Genomic DNA, 22,003 nt, shown 5'->3' with positions numbered 1-22,003 from the left:
GACTTTTAGTTCAGTTGCTTCATTGACCAACTACCTCATCTGCATAACACTTCAGAGTTGTTCTTCTCCAAATCTACAAATGTGACATACCGAACAAAGATATATTGTTTATCACTGTAATGTTCTCAGTAATGTGATGGTGCAGTTGAATAGGCTTGGAGAAGGTAGACCCCCTTTAAGCAGTTATCTCATGACTCCTATCTAATAGTCTGAAGGACCAATCTGGAATTGACAGACACCTAGAGAAAGCTACTTAATAAAATACATAGCAGCTACTGTAAAATGGAATGCAATGGCATGGGGCTGTTTTATAGGGTTTGGGCTAGATCCTTTAATTCCAGTGAAGGATATTGATACAGCAGGCAAAGACATTTTAAACAATTGTATGCTTCCTGTTTGTATGACAATGTTGGTGGGAGCAGTAAAATATTAAAATGGAGTCGGCAGTTATTTTGCCTGAAGAGAATCTGAAAAACTGAAAATGAATGGTTTATCCTTAGGATAAGTGAGGAATTTGAGATTGCTGGGGGTTCAAAACCTGGTCCACACAATGATCATCTGACTACAGTACAGAGTAAGAAGCAAACAACCAGCTCTGTACACTGTGATATTGCTGCTCAGTTCTCATTAGAATTAGAGATGAGCGAGTAGTTTGCGATCGAGTAGGTATTCGATTAGATACTACGGTATTCGAAATACTCGTACTCGATCGAATACTACTAGCTATTCAAATGGAAAAATTCGATGCAGAACCAGCGTTGATTGGCCAAATGCTATACAGTCGGCCAATCAACGCTGGTTCTTCTCCTACCTTTAGAAGTCTTCTCCGCGCAGCGTCCCCGCGGCGTCTTCCGGCTCTGTATTGACTCTGCCAGGCATCGGGCCTGGGCAGAGCCGACTGCACATGCCCGCGCTACAAGAAAATGGCCGCTTTGACTGTAAGCGGCCATTTTCTTGTTGTGCGGGCATGCGCAGTCAGCTCTGCCCAGGCCCGATGCCTGGCCGAGTCAATTCAGAGCCGGAAGATACCGCGGGGATGCTGCATGGAGAAGACTTCTCGGAGAATCCAGCCCGACCCTCACTCGTGGACTTGGTAAGTTCAATTTGATCGAATGTTGCCTATCCCTGAAACGAGCATTTTCCCCCCATAGACTATAATAGGATTCGATATTCGATTCGAGTAGTCGAATATTGAGGGGCTACTCGAAACGAATATCGAATATCGAGTATTTAACTACTCGCTCATCTCTAATTATAATGAATGGATGTTGAGCTACAATAGTGCAACACAACCACTGCAGAGTGAACAGAACCATTGGGTCTGCTAGTATTAGCTCATCGCTGCAAGGTCAGGGTGTCATACCCCAAGGATATCCAATTACTTATAGCCAATTAATTGTCAGCCTGGAGTGTTGGATAGTTATTACAGTAGTTTAAACCAGCAAATACATTCTGTGTTCAGGGTCATGATATGATGTATGCCCATTACTCAGTTTAGTCCGTTTTTATTGATATGCCAATTAGCTAGCCCCCACCATGCACCCTGGAACTGTCTCTGTTCACTGTCTGCTCTATGTGTATGAAAGCAGGGAGATGAGTCATCAGCACAGCAGCCTCTCTGCTTTCAAATGGACTTATTCAAAAACTACTGAGGTAATGCAGATACAAAAGGTACGTGTGGAATAGCCTTTCTGGAGGCTATGCAAGCATGTGCTTAGCTATAAATGACTTTTCCCAATGATAGAGCCCCTTTAAAGCAGTGTATGACACTGTCAGGGCTCCTAGGAACTTATTGATACAATGTCTAACTCTCTAAGTCAAACGCAGTCGACATTATGTCAAAGTGAAAGTGACATTATTATACCCTGGGGTCTCTGCTAGCATGCAGTGCTCTCTCAGCCTCCTTGGTGATCACATGCTCCCGTGGTGATCCCATGCTGCCTGTGATTGGACCTCAGCGATGACATGGGCATGACAAATGTCTTGACATCATGTTGCTGGGTGTGCCAATGTGACCACTGGTGGCCCAATCACAGGCCTCAGTAGTGATCTTGGGCACATTACATCACTGGGAGAGCACCAGACACCAATAGGAGGCCCAAGAAATCTAAAGGAAAGTGAGTATGAATGGTTTTTTTTTATTTTCTCACCTTCCTTGGGCCTCCATCTATTATTCTCTAGGGTCTGAAGAGACCTCAGAATATAAAGTGGTGGCCATTTCAGTTCGTCTGAGCCAAATCTCCATTTATTCAGTTTCAAATTCGGAATTTCCTTGTCTAAGCCAGCTCAATATAAATCGTGTTCACTGAAACAGGCTCTATAAGCCAAAACATCGCACCATGAGGCAATAAACCTCCTTCACTTTTTTTACCACATACTCTTTGGTGTGCCGCTTGTTTTTTGAAGTTATGCTGAATGGAACAGATCCTTTCCCATTGGTGGGCACCCTATGCCTATACTGGTGTGGTCTTACATACATTTTGTCTAGTATATATACACTTATAGTTTTTTGTGGTTTTTCTGAAAATCATTGTACATAGAGGTTTATTTAAAAAATGGGGGCTTCCCTCAACAGACATTAATAGTCTTTTGTTTCTTGTGGACATCACTTTCCTTTTTAATTATAGTCAATGGCTGACCATGCAGCCTCAGGATATAGCTGAATGAAGCCAGCAGAAAACAAAGCATCATGGTGTTTTCTTACCACTGTAGTCACTTTATTCTAATGACTGGTGGGAGACAAATTGTTAAAGCTGAGACAATCCCTTTAAGATGATGAGGTAGAGTGGCTATCCATGAAAGGACAAATATGATACTGTTATATTTTGAGTGAATGAGCGTAGCTTTAGTAAATTATTGCTTTTATTTGTAATCGGTGTCAGGATAATGCATCATATTATGGTGATGTATTATGTAATACATGCAATGTGATAACTTAAGTTTTGTATGGTGTTGGTTATGGTTTCTGCAAAGCTAGGTTTTGTAATCTCTGCATTGTGACTCAGAAACAAACATAGCCATGAGCTTTTCTTAGAATATTCCATCTGTGACATCATTTACCTTTCTAATCAGTGTTGCTGATAATGATTTCCTGATAGTTGTGGGAAGCTGTAAATGTTAGTCATAGCACCAGATGTCTAAACAAATATTCAGCTTGCTCCCAGTAACTGCCCTTGAAAACAATACATACAACAACATTGTGCTGTGGGATGCAGACAAGACTAATGAACGAATCCAACCTACTGACAAAAAAATCAGCATTTCAAAGAATAAATAAAAAAAATATTGATATAGATATGGAGAAATACAGATAAAAGAGGAACCTTGTGCAAGAACTGTACATGGGGCCATTGTTGCCCATTAGCATGTTATAATGGACCTCTAAAATTACCAGTAATTATGAACTACAGTTCAATAGCTCAGGCCCATGTAGTGTAATAGGAAGAAAGATGCTGCTTGCACCCCCCTTAGCTAATAGACCCCAGACCCGCCAACTATCTGTCAACATTTAAATGAAATGCTGTGGCAGGAGACCCAGGAGGACCCCACTGCTGACACAGAGACATAAAGCTAGACTGCAGTTTGCCATAATGTATGTGAGTAAGCCAAAGTCCTTCTGGGAAAATGTTTGTGGACAGATGAGACCTAGATAGAGCTTTTTGGTTAAGCACATCATTCTACTGTTTACCAAGAATGGAATGAGGCCTAGAAAGAAAAGAACACAGTACCAACAGTCCAATATGGTGGAGGTTACAAGATGTTTTGAGGTTGTCTTGTCCATAACAACAGAGAACAAATGTTGTATAATTATATATAGGAATAGTTCCCACATGCAAATCTCTTTCTTTTTGTGGAGTTATTCTGCCGTGGCTATTATTCCCAGATTATGCAATTTGACTTTTATGAAAAGCCCTGCATTAATTTATAGGGAGGTACATTCCAAAAGGTGATGCTAGAGCATGTTCTTCTTTTCTACCAAGGAGGTCTTATTTGCATATTCTTTACCCAGAATTCATAGCAAGACCTGAATGGGTCTAAGGAGTCTTTATACCACCACCTTAATGAGACATGGTACCCTTAGTAGCAGTGATGTCACTAATGTTACTCATGAAATGCCCCCAGAAATCCGCTTTATTGAAATGAATAAAAACATGATAAAAACCCCTTGTACCATAATATTTATTCATACAGTTTAAAAATGTGAGCTATTTGACTTCACATCTATTAAGAAAAGGAAAAGTTAACCAGCATAAATGTTACCTATAAAGGAAGTGGATGACTTAGGAATTTTGATTAGTATCTAAGAATAGAGAAGCTTATTACAAATGAAAGTGAGAAAAGTAAGAAAGTGCCAACATCATTCGGCAAAGGCTGCCGTAGTCACAATTCTGAAATAATCATTCTCAAGTCTCTCACAGTGATAACACTATGCAATGTCGAATTCATAAGTCATGCTCTGCTACAACAACATGGACATTTATATCCCTTGCATAATTACTATTTCAACATGTTTTTATTACTCAGCACAATTAAGTTTTCTATCATATATATCTTTATGCTGCAATTATCAAGTAGAGACTGTATATTGGTGCACACCATTATATGCACCAAAATTGCTATTAAGTGCTATATTAGACTAAAAAGTCTATAAAGAGTTGTACCTGGAACAACCCCCCCAGGTGAGCCTAATACGTACCAGTTGCTAAATATATAATATTGACTTTTCTGCATATGAAATTCTTTCTGTTCTCCCCTATATTCTGTACTTTCTAGCTTTTTGCTGCAACTAAAAAATGTACCATAGCAAACAGGTTTTCTGTGATGCTGATCAATATATATAGGTCTGAAATTGATGGCTCTGAGTCAAAATATCTTTCCAGAAAAGAAATTCTTTATAGGGGAACATAGTATTGATAGACTGTTATTAGAAAAGGCCATTAATATCATGTCAGGGCTCGTTCACATCTGCGTCGCCCTCTCCGTACTGCAGGTTTCCGTTTCCTGCCTAAAACAGAGGCAGGAGACGGAAACCTGCAGGAGTCTCTCTCACCCATTCATTTGAATGGGTGAGAGAGATGTCCGGCCGTGAGCGGCGGTGAGCGTTTTGCGCTCTCCGCTGCGAAATCGGGTTTTATAATCCGGACACAGAGTCGGACATGCAGTACTCTGTGTCCGGATAAAAAAATCCGGTTTCGCGGCGGAGAGCATAAAACGCTCACCGCTGCTCACGGCTGGACCCAGTCTGTGCTTTCCGTCTTCTGGCATGCAGAAGACGGAAAGCACAGAACGGAAAGAAGAACGCAGGTGTGAACCCAGCGTCAGTGGGCATCAAAATCTTAGTACACACCAATGAGATGTCTGAAGGGGCCACATTGGTATTTACATTGATATCGGCATTTATATCGGTCCCTCTACCTTGCGTGCTATGTACTTACATTGTTGCTTCATTCCAATCACTGACATTCACTGCTATTCACAGACCCTTCACATTTCTGAATGACACTACTGCAGAATGGGGGACTCCCACTCTCATACTTATAGTGTATGCTCTTGAAAGTCCATCAATATTGTGATTTTGTAAAATCCCTTTAAGATGAAATTGCCTCTATAATGTGTCAGTGGAATACAGTATGGTAACATATGTATACAATGTACTATAGATACACAACACCGTCATATACATATCTAGGACAACGTCTTGCCAATCCTTAAGAAACCTCAGTCTGTTTCATGCCCCTTAGGCCTAGTTCACACGGGGCAAGGGGGGTGTATTTTGGTCCTGATTTTGACGCAGGAAGCCGCGTCAGAATAAGACCAAAATATGCCTGCCACAACTGTGCAGCTTCCGACAGTCGCAGCTTCCCGCTCCGGAGTAGGCCCAAATGAATGGGCCTAGCCTGGAATGTGCTGACGCAAGGCGGGCGCCGCGGCTGAATCAGCCGTGGAATCTGCTTTAAGAAAGGGTAGCTTGCTTCTTTTTTCCGTGAGTGGCAACATGCAAAAATAAGCTAGCGGCCTACATAGACCTCTATTGTGAGGGGTCGGATTATAACATGGATTCAGCACCAAAATACGCCCCCTCTTGCCCCCCCCCTCATGTGAAAGGGGCTTTAGACTTCAAGTACAAAAGCAACTCACGCCTCCATAAATATGTACGCCGCGGGACCCTTTGCGGGCCGTACACGCCCCAATGATTTCAATGGGAGCGGGGATCGTATGCACCGCGCTAGTTTGCGGCCGTGATTTTGAAATCAATGGGAGCGTGTACGGCCTGCAAAGGGTCCCGCGGCATACACGTGCCATATCACGTGGCACGTTACACCGTGTGAACTCTCCCTAATACCTAACTCATTGAATAAGGCACTTAAGCTACAGTACTGCTTGTATGGTCTTTCTTGTTGTTAACGGTGAAGATTGTTTTCAGTGAAAAGTCTTATTTAATAAACTTTGGTTTAACGTAACTGGATTCTTTCGGTAATTAATTTTTGTTGAATAATTTGCCAAAAACAACATATCGGAGGGAATTTGTCAGTAGGGGAAATGATAAAGTAATTTTTTTTCTGGAGTCCCTTTGTTGGAGTAGCTTTATCAAGTATTAAACAATGTTTAATAAAATTGTGGCATAAGTCTAAGGGCTTAGTCACCTGACACCGAAAAATGGATTTTTATCTGCTATCACATTGATATTTTTAAAACGATGATAATGAACAAGTGTATGTACAGGTTCATGTTTATTCCAGATAGTTCTATATTGTCTTTCTGTTTCATATTTCGATTTTGTGACTTTATCAACAGAATTCTGAAGTGCACCCCCACCCCCTACACACACACACACCATTATGTCCATGACCACATGTCTGGTAATAATCGTAATAATCCTAACTTTGCACATTTTTTTTCTTCAGGGTATTTGCACCATGACCACAGCCTTCCTGCACTTTTTCTTCCTAGCGTCCTTCTGCTGGGTTTTGACAGAAGCTTGGCAGTCCTATATGGCCGTCACTGGGAAAATTAGAACAAGAGTTATAAGAAAGCGGTTTCTGTGCCTCGGTTGGGGTAAGTTTCAAGAAATTGGTTATTTTTTTTATAATTTTATGTATAATGTGTACTGTTAGGCCTCGTTCACATCTGCGTTCGATATTCCATTCGGGGAGTCCGCATGGGGACCCTTCAAACAGAATACCAAACACATTGACAAGCGGTGAGCAATGAAGGCACACAGACTCTGTAGACTATAATGGGGTCTATGTGTTTTCCGCACGGTGTCTGCACGAGTCATGTGGAGAAGAAAATACTTCATGAACTATTTTTCTCCCCACATGATTCATGCAGACACTACGCGGAAAACACACGACCCCCATTATAGTCTACGGAGTCCGTATGCTTTCATTGCTCACCGCTTGTCAATGCGTTCGGTGTTCCGTTTGGAGGGTCCCCAATACAATACACATAGACTTTAAGTTTGATGTGGTACAAAATGGACACATATAATAATAGAAATGCTCATTCTATAGGATCTAGAGACTAAATGCAACAAGACTGTGCGTTTATTTATCAGTCTGTCATTGAGCATCTAAAATGTGGTTATTTATGTCTCAAATTATTGTAGTTGCAATTATTATTATATTGCAATGAAATGTGTGGATAAGACATGATATTTATTATATATTTCCTTTCAATATAGGATTAGTCGTGTGCAGGACACACTGAAAATACATTTATGGTTCTGTATTTTCTAATGGCAAGTGTACATGCACAGTAGAATTCTGTGCTATTGCTATACCTATTTCTGTGCTAGTATTGATTTAGGTGAACAAGTTGTGCCTACCTATCTGTCTATATGCCTATCTTTTTATCTATGGTTTATCTGTCTATGAGACATGTTTAGTATTATATGATGCAGCCATTTAGGTTTTGCATGTCAGTTTATTTTTAATTTATCACAAGCTTCCATGTGCTGAATTGTTCATTTAGATGTAAGACCTCCTCGGATCCTCTATTTTCCACTTTTGTGCTTTCAAACAAATAGAAAAACAGTTCGTTTTACCACATAATAGGAAACCACAATATCATTCTGACCTGCTGATTATATTGATTATATCACATTGTGCTCAACTAAATTTCCTAGATTTTCTGATAAAATACAGTTCAAGGTCAATCTTTCTTTTTTTTCTGTATAAACATGAAAAATGCAACAAAAATTAATATAAATAAAATGCATACAAATAATTAACATACGATGACATTTATCTAATGGATCCCAAAAACAAGAAGCAAATCCTAGGAAAGGAATAGACGAAATTACAGCAAATCTAGTTTACATTTTAGACTCTGTGGCCAAAAAGATAACTGTTGTAACCTAGCAACCTCTGTGTAATTTATCCAGCGCTGAAATCTAACAGCATTTGAAAAATATACTGCACGATAAATTATTCATTTATGGCAAATAGATGACCACATCTGCACTGCTCATATATCATTTAATACAATGCATTGTGTCGCTAGATTATTATTAAAAATGCATTTGTACCTAATTTATATGCATGCAGAACAATTTACAATATCATTCATGGAATAATCCAATATTCAACAATATGGAAGGACGAGTCACACACTGATTGCTTCAGATAAGCTGACAAGTCCAAATGGGCATTTATCCAATTCAGGGTTGGTGGGTTTTTGTTTTTTTTTCCAAAATTCCAAGCAGATCATTTTAGGTGGAATATGGATAAAAGCCAGAACCACGTATATGGGTTTAATAATTATATAATGTTAAATTTTTGTATGTGCCTACATCTCTGATTTTTTCAGTACTTTTGCCTCAATTGAATTTGAACAGACTCAAGGCGGATCCAGCGTTATACAAAAAAAGAATATGTATTGTACTTTGTTGTTTCAATGGCAGAGGTACGCAGAATTGCCTTGACTTTGAGCTTTGACCAAGGTGCCTGGGGCCTTAACGGGGCTCCATCATTGGGAAAAGTCATTTTTAACTAATCACATCCTTGCATAGCCTTTTTGTAAATTGCCTCAGTGGCTTTTGAATTAGTCTGTTTTCATTCATATGCTAATTAGCTTCCAGCCAGCACAGGAAGTTCCCAGCAGCACTCCTCTCTGCTATTCTATCCTATCTGTTTTTGCAAACAGGAAGTCAGCAGCAGCAGCCTGTGCTGTACACATGCATAGGAAAGAATAGGCAGAGGGTGCACGATTAAACTTCCGGGGTGCACCGAGAGTCTAATTAGCATCTGAATAAAAACGGACTCATTCAAAAACCACTGACGCGATTTACATACCAAAGGTACATGTGGAATAGACTTTCTAAAGGCTATGCATGTATGTGCTTATCTTATAGAGCCCCTTTAATGCATTATCACTGGGTTTCTGCTATGGTGGCCACTCAGCTCCTGTTGGATATTTATTACAGTGGATATCGGAAGGGGTTAAACCTTATCTAGTATGTTTTATTCACATGATCACATTTGTTACATTTTAATTTTTGTGGAAGTTTTTTTTTAGCTTACAATGTTGATCTTTATGATTATTCTGATCTTGAGATTTATATTTATCAATAATAGTGCATTTTATTGCTTTCAGGGTTACCAGCATTAGTCGTGGCAATATCAATGGGTTTCACAAAAGCAAAGGGATATGGAACTCCACACTAGTAAGTATCTTAATTATTTGAGTATACATTGTTCGTTCTGCAGATATTGATAAAGAACTACTGTGTTTTAACCATTATTAGCTTAATAAAATATTCATTTGGAGGAATTTTCTATTTCTATTATTTTAATTGATTATTATTGAATAGTGATGAGTGAGTAGTATTCGAACGAATACCTCGCCGGCATAGGAATGTGTGTAATCGGCCGAACACCAAGGGGTTAAACACTTCGAATATTTGATAAGTTTAACCCCTTGGTGTTCAGCCAATTACACGCATTCCTATGCCGGCGAGGTATTTGATCGAATACTACTCGCTCATCACTATTAAGGAACAAAAATCTAAAATATGAAAAATTAGGAAATGTTACTTTTGTATCTACAGCTTCAATATCTATATATATCCATGGTTATATACTATAAACAGCTTCTATTCCAATTCTGATCATATTAAATTTATTTTCTAAAGTTTATTTGCAAAAATACATTATACAGTATATAGAAATGATTTTATATATATATATATATATATATATATATATATATATATATATATATATATATATATACACATGTTGGCTCAAGGAGTATCTGTACTACATAGAAAGCAATACTGGCACTACATAAACTTATACACAAAATATATCTAATAGATTAAGGAACCAATGCTAAAGTCAGTTATGAGAACAATATTGTGGCTCATGTTGGAACACAAGCTATTTATAGCTTACTCAGGAGAGCCTGGGAGTGATTCCGGTTAATGGAAGTGCACATTAATCACTTAAAACATCTTCCATCATGGTATTATATAAAGGGAAGAAGAATATCCATAGTGCTTATGTTCCTGTTCAGTGTTTGGTACTGAGGGTAGATGGTTCCCAATGCCTCATGTATAAGTTAATATGTTAATGTGCATTGGTATCTAATGTATATATTTTAACCTGTTTATTACCAGCCTGATATGAAATGACCTTAGATTAATGGTTATAGCATCTAAATGGTTAACTAGAGAGGAGCATTTCTTAATTCAGTTGAAATCTTTATTATGGAGTCAAGATGTTACCTGCATACTCACAAGTCAAAGATACTAAAGTGACAGTTCAGTTTAATAAGGAACACCATAGTTTACTACTTGATTCATGATTGTCTTTCTTCATCTAATTTCTAGCTGCTGGCTGTCACTTGAAGGAGGCCTTCTGTATGCCTTTGTTGGACCTGCTGCTGCTGTTGTCTTGGTAAAGATGTGGTTGATAGCAAATTTTTAGCAAAACACAAAGACGAGTGGCTGATATTTTACATCTCTGAAATAAAATATTCCAAGTGATTTAAACATTAGTTAACTTATAAACAGATAAATATCAATCAATCGTCCAAAATCACAATATATCTAAGCTCATTTTTATCATTATAAGAATTGTTTTACAGTCAATGAAGCAATGTCTTAAACTGTGTATTGTCTGTCATAAATGCAAAAGAGATAGTTTGACACGGATCATAAATTCTAATTATCTTTCCTGAGTAGTAGAAGAAATGAAGCGCTGAATAAAGAAACTGAATAAAGATTCCTAGCATTGGGATTCCTTTATTTTGGGCAGGAACCTGATAATAGAAAAGGATTATAAGTTTTCTAAGAAAAATTGAAATAAGATATTAGAAACATTAACAGAAAAAAAACTAGTAGATTGTGATATGAAGAAGAAATGTGTATGGGAGGAATCGAGGAAGATTTGGTTCTACAAACATCCACTTAGATATAGACACCTTGTGCTTAATTGAAATGATCTTGAATAGGGCCATCAGCAATTATTATGGGATGTCAACCACTGTGGTGCTACAAACTAGAGAAAATATTGAATATATAGAGAAACCTATATTTATCATGGTAGGAAAATAGAGGTGCTAGTGTTTCAGCAATGCTTTTTATCTATCCCACACTATACTACATAAACTATAATCATCTTTAGACATGAATGATTCTGCTGGAAATAGGAGTGTTCTTGAGAAGAATGAAGGGTTCATAAAAGTTCAGTGTCAAAAACTAATGTATAAAAATGTTTTTAGTTATATTATATCCTGCTATACAGAATCTCAAGTGCAAACTAATCCAAAGAACAGTATTCAGATTATGCATAAAATTCCCTGTGTGTAATCATCAAACAAAACATCTGTATCTGTAAAATGGAAATAAACTACCATGAGAGATTATACCAAGTCTAGTTGGAATATTATTTACGTCTATAAATATTTCATTGCAAAATATCTGACAGACAAGGCTTGAAAATTAATTTACTGTACATTGTACAAATTGTAAATAATTCGGCAATGAAATGTTAATCGCGTCAGACAGGAAACTAGAGATATTTCTATTAAAAAACGATTTTTACCAGGTCAAATTCCATTATGTATTTCATTGGTAAATGGATTTTATATATCTTTGTCTAATGAGCTCAGTTTGTAAATGATTTCTGTGTTGAAATAATCTTTTTGTTTGTAGGTCAACATGGTAATTGGAATTTTGGTCTTTAATAAACTTGTTTCCAGAGATGGTATCCTTGATAAAAAGCTGAAGCACAGAGCAGGGTAAGCTGATTCTGAATGTTTGTCATCATTTGTAATCACATTTTATCATTCTGCATCTTTTTCTTACTTTAGTTCTTTAGTAGTTACATAGCTGCATGCCTCATTAAGAAGTTGATATTTCATTCATGTTTATCGACATATTTAATCAAATTATTAAAAGTAAAAAAAAAAAAATGTAAAAGTGCAGAATCATCATTAACTGAAATGCCAACATGACTGTGAATGCCAAACAAAATTAGTATATGCTCGACAGTGGGCAGTGATAAGTAGGATATATATATATATATATATATATATATATATATATATATATATATATATAGTAGAATATTATTTTATTAAACTTTATTGTCAACATAAAATTTTTGGTGTTTTAGACTGTTGGACAAATATATATTTTTAGTGAAGATATTTAACCCTTAAGTACTATCATGGTGTCTATCATACACCACTATCATACACATATCATTATGATAGACACCATAATAGTGCTTAAGGGTTAAATACATTAGAGACACAACATATAGGCAGTTTTATGGCTTTAGAGTATGACTTGTTCAGCTTAAAATAACTGAAAATGTCTAAAAATATATTTTTTGTCAAATAAGATTGTGTCTTTCTGTCATTCTTATATTATTATAACCAACATTTCTATGAAAACAGATCAAAGACAAAAACTTGTTTCCATATGCCCTATTTGGGTGTTCAGAGTAGAGCATAGCTAGAAAAAAGAGGGTCACGGTGTATTACATGTATTACATTCATATGGATGAATAGCGTGTAATAGTATGTGTTCCTGTGACTACTGCAGGGAATATGGATGATCAACAGTGTATTTCCATAGCAAAAATGGTTGACCTATTTTATGGAGTAAAAAAGTAAAAAGAAACCTGACAGACCCATTTTAAGACACAGAGATCAGCAAAAAAACCCTGATCCATTATTGTTACAATGATATCTCCATTATTCATTGTTTTCTCTTCTACAAGCTTTTTTTTCTAGAGGAAAATACCTTTGTTCAGTAATACAGCATATAAACTACAGAAGGGTGCTGCATTTTTTCACAAGGAAACCTCTGTGAGCCCTATAAAGGTACAAAGGTACACTAACAGGTGAAGCAGCAATCTATAGAGGTCCTTGGTTTTATTGCACATTACTAAGGCTAGGTTCACACCTGCGCTGGCTCTCCACTGGGGGATTCTGTTCCACATTCCACTTTGAGTCTAAGGCCCATGTGGTGTTCTGCAGCAAAAAAAGCGCTGCGGGAAAAATCGTGGTGGCAGTGCATCACGGCTCTTCCTGCAGTGCTTTAGACATAAAGTTCACAGAGGTTTCCTCTGCGGATTTTCTGTTTCAAATATACCTATGGGGAAACCACCGACGTTTCTGTAGGTATAATTGATAATCTGCTATTTCCAAAACTGCACTGGCTTTGGAAATTGTGGCATGTCCGTAACACAGTTTTTACCGCAAAGTGGGCATCGGAATAGCTAGAATCCCATCCACTTAGCTCTTCCATTTTTCCCGCGGCGTTTACGCCATGTGGCACCCCCGCTTAAAAATGCGGAGCAAAAAGTCCTGCAAGCAGCACTTTTCTTTCCACATTTGTCGCCCTGTTCGGGTGGAAACTCAGCGGACCACATTACAGTCTATTGGGACCACAGGTTTTTGTGGGAAACCACTTTTTTAAGCAGATTGATACAAAAATAGATCTGTAATACAGCTGAGTTCAGTGGCAGGTTCTTAAAATCTGCAATAACATTGTACATATTAGCATACAAATATTGTTGCAAATTTTCAGCCATTTACCACCATTCCAGATAGATTTTGTTTTGTAAGTCCTACCAAAAAATTTTTAAGTTTTATCGTTCAAAAGTTATGTTTCAATAGGAAATGAGGTTTTTTTTGTGATTTGTAATGTATAGTGTGCCTCTTACAGCTTGTGTTTGCATGAAAGACTTGCAATATTCTAATTCTTTGTAGCTGTCTATAAACCCAACTGTTAAACAACCTTTCTTTTTTTAATTAGGCTCTACAGAAGCTATTAATCTTAATTGTTTGGCAAATTCAATGAATTTTCAGATTGATGTCAGGTGTTCTTTCATGGGGGTCACAGTATAATTGCAACATTAGAAAATCATTATCAAAGCTTTCTTTTCTTTTACATTTACGTTTTCTTGTATGCTATTTTATGGTCAATGCTTTGTTCATTACACGTACCTGATGACAGAATCACAATAACAATTGAGGGTTTTTTTTAGTCTGCATTATGTAAAAATACGTAAAATCTTTCATGAAACATTTAGTATTAAATTATCCTGTCAGCATTGTTTAAGGATGTTTTACTCTTCTCCCCTTTTCAATGAAAAAATCGTATTTTAAGATAATTTATGAGCAAAGAAGGAACATATTTTATCTCACCGTCCTTATAAAAAAAGATATCATGTATAGGCTATAGTTATAGGCAGTGTCTACAATGTAATTATATTCATTTTTTGTTTGTCAAATTTTTAAGTCTGTTGCTATGGATACTTCATTTATTTGTCACCTGTGCTCTTCACACAAGAGATTTGCTGGTACCCTTCTCCATTACCGGTTACTTCCTTTAAACTATCGTTTATACAAACATGATTTTTTTAGTACCAAGAAAAGATATTAGCGTTCGCAGATTCACACAGGAATGTGACATGTTTTTTTCTACTAAAACAGTAACAATTCATATTATGGGGGCATTCTCTCATAGAAACAATGGGAACACATATAATACAATATGGTTCAGTGGTACGGTCCCTTACTGCTCTTATACCTATGTACAGAATGTGCCTAAAGTAAGGGTCAACCAAGGATCTGGAAACCCCCATTCTAATGAACAGTGGGAGCCCCAGCAATGATACTCCCAGGAAACGGATATTTACCACCTAGGTGATAAATGTCAATCTTGGGAGAATCCCCTTTAAATAAAATGGAATTTAGTCTATTTAAAAGGAAGGTATTGCCAGAAAATAACCTATTTTTTGTAATATAAGTTTTTATGTTAAATATATTTGCTAAGGACTTTTGATTTTCAAATCCTGCAATTTTCACTCTGATCACTAAGCCCAGTAACAGACTGACACCAATACTGTAGGGGTTCTCTTTGTAAGAGTTACCTCATTTAAATCAAAGGCAAAAGAAAATAATACATCTATAGATGACACCATTGACCCAGAATTCTGCAACGCATGTTATAAAATTGTTCTTTATAAAATTTCCCCGATAATCATATACAGGAAATAGTTTAAAAAAAAATCTACAATTAGAAAATAAAAACAGCTTGGAAACAAAGTGATATAATTCACTATTTAGTTTAAATAAATTTGAAAATTGGTAATATATAAATATTAAGAAATTTAGAAGGTGAATCTATCTATCTATCTACATATACACGGTTTCTACAACAACCAGAAAAAATTGTTAATTTTCTAACTTAAAAAAAACCCTACTAACCCATTTTAATAATAAATCGAACAAAAAAAAAAAGAAAAACACTAAGCAATTTTAATAATAAATCAAACAAAAAAAAAAAAAACAACAACAACAAAATTGTTAATTTTCTTATAACTTAAAGGAGAGGCCTGGTAGGTTTCTGTGAACACCCTACTGCTTTACTTTTATTCTAGTTTCTATGAGGGCCCGTTCACATGGAGTAAGTATTTTGGCAAAATACACGTGTAAAAAATATCCGTGTAAAAATAAGACTTCCATTCCGTCAAAATGCACGTGTAAAATGTAATTGAAGTCAATGGTAGTCTTATTTTTGCACGTGTATTTTGCCAAAATACACACGCGTTTACTCCATGTGAATGGGCCCATAAATGTACACACATCAGGAAACATATATATACTAGCAAGGGTATACAATAGCAGTGCATGACACAAGGAGCACTCCTTAAACTTTTTTACAGAACTGAAAAGAAAATGACATTCTCCTTTATCCAACCACTGTCCTTATGTAATTTTATGATCAAGTTGTATTGTTTGTATGTAATGATATTTACAGGAAGGTATATTTCAATTGGAATTCTTTAAAAAAAAATAAAATTGTACCACTGTGTAAAAGTAACATTTTATAAAGCAATCAGAAAATGTGACACATTTAGCCAGTATATAGATTAACTGGGGAATTCCCAAAATTGATATCATTCCCAAAATAAGCCACCTGTGGTCTGCTGTCATGTAACAGAATTTGGGCTAGATGTGTTGCATATTTGAATCTGGTATTGTGTACAGTAAACATTGCGCTAATTACTTACAACAGTCTCTTCTCTGCTTTTATTTTTATCATTGAATTATAATGAGCAAGGAACAATAAAACTACTTGTTGAAAGTAGCAATTAAGTCAAACAGTTTCCGTATTACACACTCGTGAAATGTGTTTGTAGCAGCAGGAAGTGACATAGGTTATATTCCCCACTGAGCTGATTCTTCAACTAACAGTCGATGCAAGGCAAGAAACATTATCTTCTAAAAGCCACTAATCAAAGCAATATCTCATAGGTAGGAACAATAAGAGTAAAAACTGGAGCAGTGATAGTAGGAAATCATTTCACCAAATATGATCACTATTAGGCTTTTTTGTTCCTATTTATTAGACCTTTGTTTTCTATATCAATTGTGGATTGATGCTTCTGCACTGTTGATAAAACAATATTCATATTCAACTACAGTAGATCATTGAATTTCATTCACTTAAATCCTACATTCGGGCTATGCTTATATTGGATCAACAATTGGAATGGATTAGGGCTTGAATTAATAGTTCACTGTTATGTTCTTAGTCATATCACTATCAATATTCATTTCTTAGAAACATTGTACAATTTCATAGCTCGTACTAGCCTGAATATAGGACTGTCATCATATGTCTGATTTAGCTCCTGCTTTTGTTAAGCTCAATGTATATTCAACTGCTTTACTTTTGCAAAATGGGAACCTCTCACTTTGTAAAGAAAGAGATACAAGTCCTGCATGCATGAATGAAATGATCCTTCTTGTATACGTAGTGATTGTCACAAACTATTATTTTTCTCTCTCTCTATATATATATATATTACAAAAAAATCCATTATTAAACAAATCAATACATTCATCATGTTACGTATGCATGAGATCTTATTTAAACCAAACAACAAATCTACAGCAGCAATTATTTTGGTGAAAATTGAATACTTTGTTCTTTTTGTGGGTGTTCTGTTTGTTTGCAGTCAGATGAGTGAGCCTCATAGCGGTTTGACGCTCAAATGTGCCAAGTGTGGAGTAGTTTCAACAACAGCTTTGTCAGCCACCACCGCCAGTAATGCCATGTTAGTCTAAATCATTTACATCTTCTTGTTACAAATCTTTTACCGTGCATGTCTGAAAATAGCCTGATACAATTTGTGTTCTTCTAATAATAATACAATGTCTTTTTCTGTTCTGTTTTTCTTTTGCTGTTTTTAAACCTTAGCATCAAAGTATTATATTAAGAACCTCCTTAAAGTAAAAAGCTTGTAACAGCAAAAACCCCTTCAGTTGCACGGTGGTCTAGTCCAGTATTGTTAAATATACAAATAAGTCATCTGGGCACTGAAGGGTGTTGGCTGTTCATTTTAATTACTGTTGTATCATATTTTTTTGCAATGCACAATCTGGTTCAGCAAACAAATATTTCTGTCTGAATAGGGCATCCCTTTGGAGTTCTTGTGTTGTCCTCCCGCTCCTGGCTTTGACGTGGATGTCTGCTGTTCTAGCAATGACAGATAAGAGATCGATATTGTTTCAGATACTGTTTGCAGTATTTGATTCATTACAAGGATTTGTCATTGTGATGGTCCACTGCATTTTGCGAAGAGAGGTGAGAAAATAATTTTTCCTTGCTTACCTTATTAGTATTAGCACTCCAGCCTAACTTAGCAATTCAAGAAAATCTTTCACCTTAGATTTTTGGTAAGATAAAATGGGAAATTTGTTATAATGTGACATAGATCAATAATCATTAATGCAGTTCGTCAATTCTCAATCTTCACCTTTACTGGATTTCAATTTAGCATGGGATTAATGAATCTGTGCTCTCCTAATCCACACAATGCTTCTAAAAATGAAGAATATCTTAAATACATGCCAGAATAAAAGACACTTATATAGTATGAGTTACACTTTAGCATCCAAACATAGCTATTGTACTGTGTATCTTATGTCCATAGTCCAAAATGAAAATATATAGTGAGAATAATATCACTTTAGATAATATCAATAGTCACTTTTAGTTTGTAGGTAACATCAAATGGGTTCTGCATGGAATGTTTTAATACTTACTTTCTGGAGAACCTCTATAAGGAAATACAGTCTGAGAAAGATGCTTGATGTACTCTTATCAGCTCATCCACTATAATGAAGTAGTCCAAACATGGATCAAGGTAGACTTTATTTACATTTTTCTACAATTTGGAGACTGAAACATCATATAGTCTACGCATTAGAGAAGTCTGCCAAGTCCCCTGATGTTTCGTGGCCTCACAAAACATCCCACCAGATGATTTGGGGTAAAAGATGGATCATGCATGTTCATTTATTCTTCTCCTTAAAGAGGACCTTTCACCAACTGGGGCACATGTGGTTTAAAACACCGCTAGAAAGCTGACAGTGCGCTGAATTCAGAGCACTGTCGGCTTTCCCGTTTTCCGGGTGAACAGCTATCGGTGCCGGTTCCGTAGCTCTTCACTGTCAGAAGAGCAATTCTACAGTCTTTCAGGAATGTCCCTCCTCACCGCAGCGTCTATAGCGCTGTACTGTGAGAGGGGTCGTTGCTTACCGTCACGACGCTGAGTGGTGAGGAATGCCCCCCAGTACTCGTCTGTGGAAGAGTGCAATCATGAGGGGAGTAGGCGTTCCTCACTTCTCTCATGGTACAGTGCTGTAGACGCTGCTGTGAGGAGGAACGTTCCTGATGCTACGGTACCGATAGCTCTTCACCGAGGGCACAGAGCGGGAAAGCCAATAGTGCGCTGAACTGTCCGCTTTCTAGCGGTGTATTAAACCGCATGTGCCCCAGATGGTGAAAGGTACTCTTTAAAGATAAGCTGCCACAAGAAGTGTCTGGCACTGGTTTACTCCACTTATCCCACTAGAAACACATGAAAACCAAACATTTACAGTATGTGTATAGGAGAGTCAGGAGAAATAGCTGCCTTGTGAACATACATTCAACCAACAACTATCAAAGTTATATGGGAACTCTAATGTGTATCACCGACTGTTGTATGACTCTCACATGTACACACTATAGACCTCTATAACTGACTTCAGTTTGCCTATGTAATGAAAGGCAACTGCTCTTTATTGTGTACTAATCCCTTCTGCTTGTAGCAAGAGAACTTTGGTTCATATATAGTTACTATACAGTGTTTGCAGTTGACTACATACAGTTGTATTGAAAAGTGTAGTTGACTTCCCAATATATTCGTTTCAATATAGTTCTGGAAAAGGAATACTGATATACACTAGTAAGTACATATGACATAAGGGCATTTTTAACATGTGTTTAGTTAATGATAACACAATGTGAATCTAGTCTTATTTGCATGTTACTTGCTAAGTAGAGTTATATTGTACTGAAATGTGTGGAGTTATACTGTACTGTTATATTAGACTGAAATGTGCACATGGGAATTAAATAGGTGTATATTGACTTCTTGGGATATATAACGTTATATCCAAGTTTGGAAGATTCTGTGGGAAAAAAAAATCAGAAGACAACTGGTATATATGTTTGGTATAAGCTGTTTATTACACTGCAAACAACTAAAGACATAGTATACCATCAAAAGAAGACTGCAGTATTGAATTATCAATACCGTTAACAGCATTCTTTTATTTTTTTTTTGGACTGCAAATGTTGGGTTGAAGCCTAGATTTTGCTAAGTGAACTCCCTGAATACCTGGTTTGGCAAACAGAGATTTCAGCACTGAAAAGTACACAGATGGCTTGAGACTGTTGTTTGCCATGTCACACATAAAAATGCAGTAAGGTGGAAAAATCTATATTGAAGTTTATATCAAATACGCAGATGACTTAATTAGATTGATGTTGCAGTTAAAGAAAAACTCTAACCCTTATTATGAGTGCAAATATTTAACACTTGCACAATAAAGCCGATTTCACCAAATGTAAAGTAAAATAGTCAATTTTGGGGGCTTGACACCCATAGCTCATTATTCTCATGTGTGGTCTCTTCAGACCACAGGGTATAATAATTGGGGCCCATTGGAGGTGCAGAAAAATTATTAGCATTCATATTCCCCTTCCCTCTCTTTTTGGGTGTCTTCCGGCCTCCTGACCCGATCATAGGTCTTAGCCGTCACTTGAGCAGCTGATGTCACTCAGAATGCCAGAAAATGGCCAGGGAAGAAAGGAGAGTGAGTGTGAGTATTATTTTACCGCAACACACCTGGGCCTCTGACTATTATACACTAGAATCTGAAGAGACCTGACAGGATAATGATGATGATAATAATATTGGCATTTCTTGTTTTAACCAATTTGCAGACAAAGCTCACAAAATTAATCTTGTGAAATTAATTAATAGTAATCATAAGAAGAAGATATTAGTAATAGTAGTAGTACATATCTATCAATATATGACTTTCTAGTGACCAATAGGAAACATCTCCTTTTTTAGTAGGACATATGGTATTTCTTTTACATAGATCCTTTGGTGATGGCTAGCATGGGTCTTAGGCTGTATGAAGATTGTGGGCCCCATCAGGCTAGTTTTCCGGTCTTTTTATATGAGCTGAATGAAATATTCACATTTTATTTGACATATTCTCTTTCTATAACATTACTTCCTTCTACAATATAGCTATATCTCAAGCAGATTATTAAAAATACTGTAAATTATACATGTATAAGATTGTTATGATGTTTTTTACCCTGTGGTATAGATATCATGGTATGTTGAAAGTGTCCTGCATTCACTTCCATGAAACAACCTAATTAGTGCTAATTGGGAGTTAAATGTTTCTCTGACAAATGTTGATCCACAAACTCTGTGTGATGATGGCAGAGAAACAAAACTTCATGATGTTTCACAGTAGGAAATAATTGCATATTCTAAAAAGGAAGTCATGGCGTTTCCCATTCCCTACCCTGTTTCTACTGTGAGGACAATTTGGAATGACTACGAGGCCAGAAGTTTTCGGAAGGATTCCATACTGAAAATCGAGTAGAAAATGAAGGCTTTCACAATTGTATGTTTCAGGCGTCCACATAAGCTGACAGCTGAATTGTTCCCTAAAAAACTATTATGTTGTGGGTACCAGAAGGACTATCTTAATTTAACCAGATTTCTTTAGTAAGAAAGAGAACTTGGAGTTTCTCCTACTGACTGCATCATCAGAAAATGGTTTGATTCAGTACACAGAGGCAGATAATAAGCTGAGTCAGACATTCATAAGGCCTGTAAACATAGCAGCTGGTGTAGACTTCATAATGAACAAAACATACCAAAATGACTCAAATGTAGTCACTGCATAACAAACAGATTTGTCAACCATAAGAAATGTTTATTGTGTTAAATTAAGGAAGATACAGATGTAGCATCATCATTGGGCAACTTGAGCACAGTTGTGAAGGTGGTTAGTAAAGTAATTTATGGTGTAGGTTTTCAACATTTATATGTCAAGCTCAGAGTAATAAATTGCTTTTAAATTAGTAAAACTGGATATTTTGCAAGGATAA

The 22,003-nt window shown here is 36.6% G+C and overlaps 1 protein-coding gene across 8 annotated transcripts in view; it reads left to right on the top strand.

Moving 5' to 3' along the window:
• ADGRB3 (adhesion G protein-coupled receptor B3) overlaps positions 1-22,003 on the top strand; it is a 690,055-nt gene that overhangs the window by 592,097 nt on the left and 75,955 nt on the right. For 6 of the 8 annotated variants that reach the window (XM_075268344.1, XM_075268342.1, XM_075268340.1 and 3 more), the window contains 6 exons: positions 6,906-7,056; positions 9,598-9,667; positions 10,835-10,901; positions 12,161-12,246; positions 17,490-17,588; positions 17,947-18,118. In XM_075268344.1, the coding sequence (XP_075124445.1) occupies positions 6,906-7,056; positions 9,598-9,667; positions 10,835-10,901; positions 12,161-12,246; positions 17,490-17,588; positions 17,947-18,118 (645 nt within the window). The remainder of the gene's footprint in view (positions 1-6,905; positions 7,057-9,597; positions 9,668-10,834; positions 10,902-12,160; positions 12,247-17,489; positions 17,589-17,946; positions 18,119-22,003) is intronic. The other 2 variants (XM_075268339.1, XM_075268338.1) reach the window with 1 other exon arrangement.

The sequence above is a fragment of the Leptodactylus fuscus genome, chromosome 3 (genome assembly GCF_031893055.1).
Source record: "Leptodactylus fuscus isolate aLepFus1 chromosome 3, aLepFus1.hap2, whole genome shotgun sequence".
NCBI lineage: Eukaryota > Metazoa > Chordata > Amphibia > Anura > Leptodactylidae > Leptodactylus > Leptodactylus fuscus.
The sequence above is the reverse complement of the archived record's forward strand: the minus strand, read 5'-3'. Positions and strand labels throughout refer to the sequence as shown.